Here is an 11,655-nt window from a genome sequence, read left to right on the forward strand (position 1 = left end):
GGTAATAATTGGAAAATTATTTGTATGCAAAGCAGCAAGAAATTAACTTTGTTAACACCTTAAACATGCTGCTAAAAGATACTTCTTGTCATGTTCTGCCTAATTTTCCACCTGATTTTCCATTTTCTCCCTTTGTCTTTCCAGGAAAACAGTTGGTGTTTTTTGCTGTGGACCTAATTCAATTTCTAAGACTCTTCATAAACTGAGTAATCAAAACAATTCATATGGGACAAGATTTGAATACAATAAAGAATCTTTCAGCTGAAAAACTTTGAGATGAACAAGGACTCTAAAGAAGGAATGAGTGCAATTTCTAAGACTTTGAAATGCAGCTGGATCAAACAACTGTGTCATGCCAAAGAGTAGCAAGGTTTTCTTATTTATGATTATTTAAAATGGAAATGCAGAGAATGTGGCAAGATGACAGGTCACATTACATGTTTAATCTGGAAACCAAAGAGGCCCTGAAGAATATTTGATGTGATTATTCACTTTTCACTGCTCAAATTAAAAGAAAACTATTAGATGCACACTGTTGATTTTTATGGCAGATTCAAGAACTCCCTAGTAAGGTGTTGCTCACTGAGAGGCTGATAGCTTTGGTCCTCTTTTAATTGTTCTTGGTTGAACAAATGCAAGATTGAACAAAATTAAAAATTCATTGAAACTCAGATTACATTTTCTACGTGAGTATAAACAGAGAAGCTTTGATTTAGAAAAGCTCCAGGTAAATATACTAGAAGTCTGAAAATACAGCACAGGACGCCATTGATACGGGTACTTTGTGTCAGTATCTAATCTTGCTCACTACTGATGCTAATACCTCTACTTAATATCCGTAGACTTTATGCTCAATGAACCTTTTGCAGATGTTGATATAATACCTATTTTTATATTTTTCTTTCTTCTTTGTTCCTTAGTCTAGGGAAATCTGCCCTCCCTTGGCATGTGTTAGACACAATGATTTAATCGGTCCTTTCTATCCCCAGTTTATTTAATCTATTACTATTGCATTTTAATGAGGAACATATCATTACTATAAATTATAAAGGAACATATAGACTAATAACTTTTTTCCTTTTTCAGCATTTTGGCCTCTATTATTTTTATTTACCTTTTTTCCCAGTGCAGTTTATCATAGCCTCTTAAGGGGCTTTGTTTAGTTTGCACTTTGAAGACCAAAGGGTGTTATGTCTGCCAGGGTCACTGAGATATAATTTCTCTCTCTTTTGTCACACATTGGTTTATGCTGGAGACATTGAAAGTGTAGTCACAACCCTGAATAGGAAACCTATATTTTACTCTTTATACAGGAAGGAATACTTTATTTGCTTATTGAAATTTAAGTGCAGAATCAAGAATATTATTGTTGCACTGTCTGGTATTCTGGGTCCCGATAAAGAATTACTGAGTTTAAAGTCACTGTTAGGACTGTGCTGTGTGATCCTATCAGTTTATGCTCCCCGGCCATTATATTCTCAGCTCAGAGAATATAACTCACTACCTTAAAAATTAAGGCATTTTTACAATTTAGTGATTTTCTTTTGTAGACATCTATCAATTGCTATCAAATATAGCACATTGCTGAAATCAGCAGTGTAGCTTGTCGTGCCTTTGTTAAAATTTTGCATGATATAACATAACATGATAGATGCTACTGTCATTTTTTAGCTCTGATTCACCAGTAGCAATCAAGCATGTTAAACCATCTAGCATTAAATGCCCATGAACATATTACTTACAGCTATTTCTTCCTCTCCTTGGAACTCTTTCTTCTCCTTCTCTGGAAGGAAAGTGAGTCAGAAAAAGATATGGGAAATGTGCAATGTTCCTGCAGATTTAGCTCTGAAGGCATATTTAATAACCAGTACATCTTGGCAACACTTTCTAAAATAAAAATAATTTTCATAAAAACACATAACAGGAAAAACTAGTAAAAAGAAACTTGAGTTAGTACAGGCTTGATATGCAACACTCTTTACTAATTATAATTTATTTATGTGATTATATTAATACACCTCATTTTAGTAAAACTGGTGGAAAACTTTTCAAGAAGAATGATCTTTCCAAGTAGGTCTGCTATACTAGATGAGCTTCTTTGCCTATTTTAAATTCTAGTGGATGTTCCAACGTTGAGTGTTAAACATAGGTAATTTTTGCTTCTGTAAGTAGGAATGAAACTAAGACTTCGTCATGCATGTACAAGAGAGCTTTGTTTTGTTTTGAAGGATTCTTTCTCTGGGGCTAATTCTTGTTGGACCAATCTTAACACAGTAATTTTAATGGCAATCAATGTTAAAATTGAAAAGGTATCCTTGAAATCTCTATAAGCTGACTTTACATTTGCAACAAATAAAGCAGGCAGAGTTTCTTCACAAGATGACACAAGTTTAAGAAACATAATTTATTTGAGTGTGCACTAGCATGAGTGGCCGTAAGGATCTCAGTTCTGGGGCTGTCGATGACACTGGCTAGTGTGTAACTGTGGCAATTGATCCTCACTCTGGGATGAAGACTTCTCATTCGGACGAGGTCAGTAGTCGCAGTCTTTTTAGTAATGTATATTTTTGAGAACCTGATTAAAATGAATACTATGACACACCTACAAAGTATTACATATAATTTTAGGGGGCCCACAATCTCCAAAAGCAAGGATTCCTTTTTAAGAAACTCTGAACAAATAATCATCATTATAGATGTTTTTTTTTTATCCTATGCCTTTCTGTTCTCTGATTTTTTGGATGAAACTATCCTTTTTTTATAGGATTATACTAAAACATGAGCTATATGGACAAAGGAAAGGAAATTCTCTTTATATGCCCCAAAACAAAGAATCCAATGGAATCTTCCATGCAGTTTTTAATCTTTTTTTGGGTCTCCTGTTTTATGTAAGGGAATGCTGTGGTTTTTACATATCAATAATAATACTAAACTCAGATTCACATACACACACACCCCAGACATACATTTAGGGCTTGTTTTCTGGAGTTCGTTTTTTTTTAAATTTTTTTTGTTTTTTTAAATTCAAGTTAAAAGTAAAATGACTGATAGTTTTTTTATTTAGTGACTTTAAATGCCAGTAGGGTGATTGTGATAGTGCAAGCACTTAAAACAAAAAAATAAAAGCAATGTAGACAAAGCGTAGGCTGAATTGACTTAATCCATATGTCCGTGTTACTTGTAATCCCCCAAATCAGTGTTTACTTGGAGCATTCACAGCAGGTAATGGATTTAAATTATAAGTCATTGTTAAAGAGGCTTGCTAGGAGTAAACGAGCCATGGTTGTCATCAATAGATAATGTTAGTGCTAAAGAATGTTCATTATATTAAGGAGAAAAAATTTTAAGTAAAAAAAAAAATTTGTTTCTTTTTTCCTTAAGGATGGTAAACTCAGCTGAACAGTGATTTTTCTAAACAAACCGTGAGACACATTTTTAAAGTGCTACTCATGACAAACAGATTCTTTTTTTTTGTGCTGTCCAGGATACTTTCATATCCGGTTATATTATAGCAACATAAAATGCTGAAGTTGGGAGTACTCTTATTTTGCAGTTGAGGAATCTGAGACCCAATGGGAGATGGAAGCTTGCTTCAAGTCATCCACTGAGTTTGTCACAGTGTGGAAACTGGAGTCCAGCTTTTCTAATCTCTGCTACTGAAAAGGACTTTCCCCCTCCCTGTGACATAAACATCTATTAAGTCACAGCTGTTAGTTTGAATCTTCTATAAACTCTATTTAGTGCTACGGGGAAAATAAAGTATGAGTGTTAATTCCAGATTCAGATACAGAAAATAAGTCTTTTTCCCTATATATCGTCTGATTATAATTTGTTAGTCTTATATGTTTTGCTTATTAGAACATATTTCTAGATAATCACTTTTAAAATATGACAATTGTGATAAAGGGATTATATTCTCCAGAAGTTTGTAGTGGAGAAATATGTAATAGTATAGTTCCTAGGAAACGCTAATATTGTAATTTTAAATTGATTGATAGATAGAAGTCATAACCTCACCAGCTTTCTAACCACCCAGGGAAATGTTAATATTAAAACAAATGACTGTTGTTCGCTATTCACATGACCATAACATGCTTCTTGTTCAGGAGAAGAAAGTCAACTTTTTGTAAACTCTTGAGACAAGAAATAAATGAAATCAAGCATAATGAGATCGACATTTACTTCAGCTACCACAGAACAATGAGAACTCGCCATTTCCTTCTGTCTAAATCTCCCCTCCATTACCCCAACTTCTTTATTTCATTCTGTAGTATTCTCAAAGGACAGAGTTGCAAAAGCTAGCTAGATGAGGTTTTGCAAAGAAAAGAAGCAGACTTCCAATACTTAGCAAAGAAAGGTCCATTAAGGGAAAAGAGAAAAAAGGCCATGTGAATCACTTAAAATTAGCAGAGTTAAGCAATGTTGTTTTAGAACACACACCAGTAATTCTTTTGAAGCAAATACACAGAATTTTTATTTTCTCCTATACAAAAGTTTGATATTCTTGCTTATAGAATCTGAAAATAGATTTTTTTAATTGTATTTTACACTGTTGCAAAATCCCCAATAATGTTAATGCAGTATCTTAATACTGCAATTTAAGAATCGGTAAGGGCAGGAAATGCCTCATAGGAGCAAAACTAGGAGGGAAAAAAAAGGGAGTCAGAGAAAGAGAAATTGTTTAACAGATCAGGACACGATTATGCTTTTTTTCATAACGTAGATTCTCAAATGTGGGCAAAACTAACTATTACTCTGGTTTGGGAAAATGTAGAGAATGTAGTGTTTGGTTTGTTTTTAGGAATCCTTTCACATTTTCATTGCTACTAGAATTTTAGCAGAAGCTTTACTTTTGATCAGAATTATATTTGGCCTCTATAAGAATTAGAGTTTGATGAGCTACTGGTGGACCTGGAGACCACCCCGATATTTAGGTGAGAACCAGCACCACATAAATGCTCTAGTATATGTGGCAATAAAGAAGCGGAGGCTGCCATGCACTGCCGCAGCTACCTACACTGCACATGGATGTCTGTCATTGCAAGGTCATATTTCTCAGTGCTTATCCTTCCACCCAGGGAATGAAATCTTCCTAACAACGCAGATGCTGAGAAAGATATTCTCTCCGCTGTAGCATAACAGTGTATCTGTTCAGCTATATCAGCACATTCATCTGAACCTAGTTATCATTTTAGGATGACTATATAATTCATTTTACTGGTGAGAAATATCCACAAGGCATAAAATGGGAGCCTTGCTTGCTCCACTGGCTAGGGAGAAAGCAGTTAAATCTTCCAGGGCATCCTCTCCAGCTGAGCTTTAAGGAATGCAAAATACCTTACCACACATGTGTGGAATGTGACCTGGGTTGCACTCCATTCTCCGTGATTAGACGTGCTACACAGTTTATTCTACAAACTCCCAGGGACTATCCAGATCAGGAAAATACCAGCTCTTGAGTCAGCTTGGCGTCTTTAATCACATAACTTGGTACCCACTCGGTACAATTACATCCGTATTTAAAGATGGCGATTATCTGCTTGCCAAATGGCGTTAGCAGGAAACTGTCTTTATGTTCTTCTCTTGTCATTAAAATTGAATCTAAATTCAGAGTTGGGAAACGTAGAAAGCACTTTAAAAAGTGGAAATAATTGGCGGCAGTTCTTCCCAAGAGTGCGCCAGTTTCATCATTTTATTTAGCTACCTCCAATGGGTGGAGTGAACAGGAGCCTGGGTTAGAGATCAGAAGACTTGTAGCCTTTACCCCTGGAAAGTATTAGACCATGTGCACAAAAATAGGAATAATATTTACCTCTGCTAAACTTACAGGGATGCAGTAGGGCAAGAATGTGGGAGAGAGGAGGAAAGGGTGATGAAGAAGGATACACTTCCTGAGCAAATCTTTCTTAACAGGTTTTTTGATAGCACAGTCAAAATAAAACGCTACTCCAAGAGAGTGAAAACACAGGCTTTTCTGAGTCACACTCCATTGTAACTGAAAGAATTAGTATCTGTATTTTCAGGGCAGGTACAGAAGTACTCACAAGCAAACTGGCACCACTATCTCTCTTTGTTCTTCTGAGATTTCCATAAACAAAGTCACCTGTTTGTCCAGTATAACTGCCCTCTGAATTCCTCTTGACTATTTTTGGTCAGGCCCAATGTGGCTGGAGATAGCTGTATTGATCTATGACAGTTGAGCTAAGAATTGCTGGAGGATGCTGTAAGTCACTTGCTTATTTAAGGTTTGATGGAGAAAAAAGCAGGTGTTTTTGAGACATCCTACTGGATTAAAACCAAGGCCTTTATCTTAGAACTAGAAGTAATTCTAAAAAAGAAAAAAACACTGCATCATAGCTATTTTTTCCTAGATGGAAATAAATTAATTTATCTTTTTCTTACTCTTAACAAAGATACTTTGTATCATATATTTTCATCAAAGCTTACACTATTTTATAGATATTTGTATTTAAATTATGAATGTGCATGTGTATGTGAGAGAGAGAATATTTTTACGATGGATTGAAGGAAAATTGCCTATATGAAAATTACATTCTGCAATAATGTGTAATGATACTTTCCATCTTTCATTAATAAGCATTCAATGGTGGCAGGTTCACAATTGGAGGACGCATAGTCCACTCATCACAACATGAGACACTCAGCATTCTAGGTGTGGCATTTGATTCTTGTTGGGCTAAATGGAAGTGTGAGTTTACGCGGTGCTGGGGAAGAAGCACTAACTCAGATTCAATATTTGTAAAGACTTGGAAAAAATACACTTACTTTTATATGTAATTGTATTGTAAAGTTATGGTACGTTTGTAGAAAACCTTCATTGTTTTGCTAAACAAATAAAGGTTGGATAAATATTCTTAAAATTCCTTTCATTGTAAACTAATTGCTCACCTTTGGCAGTAATAATCAAGAATTTTTCCAGGATTTTGAGTGTGTTAGTATTGTTTTCATCCTAATGAAAGACCAAATGATCACACTAGTCTTACTTATGAAGATAATAAACAAGTAATATTTAAGAAATGTCACTTTGAAAAATTTTGAACGTGGTGTAGTAACAAGCTTGTCAACACTCTTGTAACTTTCAGTTCAGCAGGATGTATAATTGGGAATTATGGAATTCTAATCTCTGAATTTACTATGCTGGGTTTGGGATTTGGATTTTATCTTTGGTTTCTTTGTTTTTTGGTATTATTCTCAAATCTCATAATTGTGCTTATTAAAACATTGAAATATTTATACAATTTTAAGATGTCAAAACTATACATATTTCTCTTCATAAAAATTAATAAAATATAATATGTTCATTATGAATTCTAAATGTTGAGTTTTCATAGTTGATCACTGAGGATTTCTAGTTTACCTAAACATTGACTATACTGTAAATATTTACACCTATATAGAAACTTCTGCTTAAAGGATTTTGTTTATTTTTTCCAGTATATCACCATCTCCTTTTTTTGAAATTTGTGCATTACACAAAATAAAGAATAATAAGACAATAACTCACAGGTATGTCTGACATTTACATAGGTGGAATATGAGCCGTTTGCTCTGTCTTATTTTTTACACCTGTGTTCCAGTACCATCTGAAAACTAGCTGTGTGACCTCCCCATCAGAAAAATGCACCCCAGAATTTTCTCTAAGATTTATTCCATTTTGTGTTTCTGTGTTGGCTGTGAACACAGAATTTATTCCATTATAGAGTGGACAGAATGAGTAAAAATGCTTCAATATACATGATCATGGTCACATTTAGGTCCTAAGGTATGCATAATTGGAAAAACTTCTTGCATCAGCAGGATGAAAAGATATTTGCTTCAGAGTAAAAGACATTATGCTATCTGCATCTCTAAATGTATGCTCTTGATATTAAATTATTTTTCATTGTCTTCTTTAATCTAAAAGTCATTCGTGGATCACATAAGATGCCACAGTGCTCTAATTTATAGAGCTTTTAGGAGTGGTGACTTGTTTGTAGGGTTTAAGCAGGTTACTTCACTACATGGTACTGAATTTTTCTCAGTCAATTCCTACCACGTTACAATCTTTCAAGTGATTTATTTTCAGGGAATCTGCTTTCCTGAGGTGGTGTCTTGCCTCCTGTATTTTGCCAAGCTGTCATGCGTACTGTAATGGGCATTCCAATAGGTCAAGTTCAAATGCATTTAAAAAGCAAAATTAGCAGTTATGTGCTTGCATTCCCCATGTGCATTATTTGCTTTGTGTCACAATGGGGTCATGAGTGCATGTTTTAATAGCATTAGTGTTGTAAAATTACTCATCAGCAGTGGCCAGTGGGGAAAGAACACAAAAGATAATTGGGAAAATATATTTTGGGGCGTGTGCAAATCAAGGAGACTTGATGCAAACCTCAATTCTGAAGATTAAAAGTTGCTCTAAAATGCCTTCCCTTATTCATATTGATTACCTTGTTGTCAGGAATGTGTTTGCCAGAGCTCAAAAATATGAAAATGTGTGACAGTAAAAGTTTCTCATCAGACTTTTTATTAGGCAATGAAATATATAAGAAATCTTTTTAAGTGGCTTGTGTTGCAGAGGCCCTGTTTGTAGCTTGGTGATAAATATGTCATCAACTGGGAGATATAAGCAAATATCCAAACCTGGTTTTGCATTTCACATATGGACCCTAAGGTATTATGTAAAAAATAATTTTTGACTTAGAGTGACTGTTAATTGTGACAGATTTCCAAGTTACCTTTTATGCATTTTGACAGGGTGATTTCTGAAATTAAATTCCAGGCTTGTTCTGACAAAAGACTTTGGTGAGAGGTTTTGTTTAGTAAACAAATTGAGACTTCAAGTTTTTAGAATAGCTCTCTATTTGCCTTGGGTTTCCTTTATGGTGGTGGTGAGAAATGGTTAATTATTTATTTAAATCTCTAGCAGGATACTTGGGGAAAAATACATTTGGTCTCCCAAAGTAGATGGAAATAATATGTCTAGTAATGTGCTACAACTGTGTAGGCTCTGTTAAGCTTTGCCTTTGGAATAGTTGCCTGTACCCTTTAACCCTTATCTGTTAGTAACAGGAAGTGTGTCCCAAATTAGATTAGCTGGCAGACGAGCCATGGGAGCCACAGCCATACTCCGAAGTTGTACTGTGACTACAATTTCTCTCCTCAGTTGCCCAATACAACTCATTTCCTCACCTGTTTCCTTTTTTTAAAATTTATTTTATTTATTTATTTTTGACTGTGCCTCACGGCATGTGGGATCTTAGTTCCGCAACCAGGGATTGAACCTGCACCCCCTGCAATGGAAGCACAGAGTCTTAACCACTGGACCATGAGGGAAGTCCCTCACCTGTTTCCTTGAACTCAGCTTTAACCTGGAACATGTATCAGGAAACCTGTATATATATTTTTTCCTGTTGGTTCCTTAGCTCAGCTATAGACCATAGAACCTTGTGGTCCTATGCTATACTCAGCATAGCCTATTTGTGTGGGTCCTTAGATGAACCCAGGCTCTGCTTCTGTCTGTTTCCCACTCAGCTCCTGAATTAATTTATTATCCTTGGTTCCGAGGTTTCCTTTGCCTCAGGGCTTAGGCAAATCATCCATGCACTGGCTCTGTTCGGTCACAGCCCTTCTGTGCCCCTGGTTGTTGTAGCTGCCCATCACATACCAATGTACTAAAGAAACAGGAGTCCTTATGGCAGGCTTTTTGGTAGTTAAATTACATAGGAAGTGATGCCTGCAGGTACAATTGAGCCCTGTTTTTTTTCTGGTAGTTCTGTTCTATGAAGACCACACACACACACACACACTGAATTAGTGAATATTTAACCATTGCTCCCAATTAGGTTCTTGTGAGCCTCTGATCACAATATTTTTATCAAACAATCAATACATGACCTTGTTTATGTGTGTTTCTGATTGAAGACACCTTATTTAATATATATGGTTGATTCATTAATGTTGAATTCACAGCCAACACCACTATAACTCATGCCTGAATGAAGCTTGTCTAACACATGTATATTCTCCAGAAGGCACATCATGGGTAGAGTGTGAAATTTTTATCGGCCAGCATTTATTAATAGTAGATATGGTTATTATGTGTAAAAAACATGTGCCATACACTTGTGTTCAGAAAATGTTAGAATACCAGGCCTGAGACTGCTATTTTTCTTAGGAAGTCCTTCTTGCAGGATTGGCCATCTGAGAACATAGATTCAGGAGCATTCCCACCACCCTAACAGCTGAGAGTGGCTCAGCGTACCTAAACTTTTGTGCAAACAGTGAGGTTTACACTGAACACCTACTTTCCTTCTGAGAGTCTGGAATTTTGATGAGTGCTAGGCAGAGGGTGTCTATATGATCAACCCCCAATAAAACCTTGGACACCAAGTCTCTAATGAGCTTCCTTGGTTCATAACATTTCACAAAGTTTGTCACAACTTATTGCTGGAGGAATTATGTATGTCTTATATGATTCTGCTGGGAGAAAGTTCTTGGAAGCTTGTGCCTGGTTTCCTCTGGACTTCACCCCACACACCTTTTCCCTTTGCTGATTTTGCTTTGTATCCTTTTGCTGTAATAAATCTTAGCTGTGAGTGCAATTATATGGGGAGTCTTGTGAGTCCTCCACAAGAATCACCAAACCTAAGTCATACTAGGCTCCCCTGACACAATCTGCATGACTTTTACTACAGTTGGCCCTCTATCCACAGGTTTTGCATCTGAGGATTCAACCAAGGTTGAATCAAGATTGCCTTAGACTCAAGGTTGGCTGAAACTGTGAATGCATATCCCACAGATTTGGAGGGCTGACCGTATCCATTGTTTTGTGTTATTATACATAAGGGACTTGAACATCTGCAGATTTTGGTATCCATGGGGGCTCGTGGAACTAATCTCCCAGTCAAACTGAGAGACCACTGTATCTGTTCTCTCACTGTTCTTTTATGTGCCTGGGAGGGAAGTGGATGCAGGACCTTATCCCATACTTTCAGCCCTCCCTTCCATTTCTTGTATTGCATTCATATGGCTGAGCCCTTAAAGCAGGTTGCTGTCTTCTTTGTTAGGTCTCTTTTCTCTCTTTGATATCTTTTCTCCATTTGACAGACCAAGGGCAGTAAGAGCCCTGATTTGGACTCATCCTTTACTAACAGCTGAAAGTTCCATTTGGAACTATTCCTTAAGTTTCATGCACCAACCTAGGTTTACCAGAGAACCCCAGATTGGGGTTAGGCACTGGCCTAGTTACTAATACCACTTTATCTCCTCTTCTAATGCTGTGTATTGTATATACCTCTTATATAATATCAGATACACAAAAGTAAGGGGTACCTGACACAAAACAGGGGCAGGGCAGGATTCAAACATTCTTTGATTCCCTTTTTAAAGTACCATTAAAATACTACCCCAAACCCTAATATGCGTCATCTGTTTCTCTCTTTTTGCTACTCTTCTTCAACCTATCTGTTCCCATCTTTCCCTTGAGTGGATCGTGGTGAATGTGGTCTGTGTTGGTAGAATTAACTGTTCTCTAAGATATTCCTTTTTCTCTTTGTTATCTTCCCTGCATTCCCCAGCCCATCACTTTTCATCAAATCTCACAATTCCAACCATAACCTACAGAACAGGTTATATTCCCAAGAAAAACAAATTTTA

General features: G+C 36.2%; 1 protein-coding gene across 3 annotated transcripts in view; it reads left to right on the top strand.

The window, feature by feature from the left end:
- The window catches only part of NOX4 (NADPH oxidase 4), a 141,837-nt gene extending 141,074 nt beyond the window's left edge, over positions 1 to 763 (top strand). For all 3 annotated transcript variants that reach the window (XM_061202735.1, XM_061202736.1, XM_061202737.1), the window contains one exon: positions 145 to 763. In XM_061202735.1, coding sequence (XP_061058718.1) covers positions 145 to 265 — 121 coding nt within the window. In that variant the 3' untranslated portion in view covers positions 266 to 763. The remainder of the gene's footprint in view (positions 1 to 144) is intronic.
- The last annotated feature ends 10,892 nt before the right edge of the window (positions 764 to 11,655 follow it).

Source organism: Eubalaena glacialis, chromosome 10, assembly GCF_028564815.1.
Source record: "Eubalaena glacialis isolate mEubGla1 chromosome 10, mEubGla1.1.hap2.+ XY, whole genome shotgun sequence".
NCBI lineage: Eukaryota > Metazoa > Chordata > Mammalia > Artiodactyla > Balaenidae > Eubalaena > Eubalaena glacialis.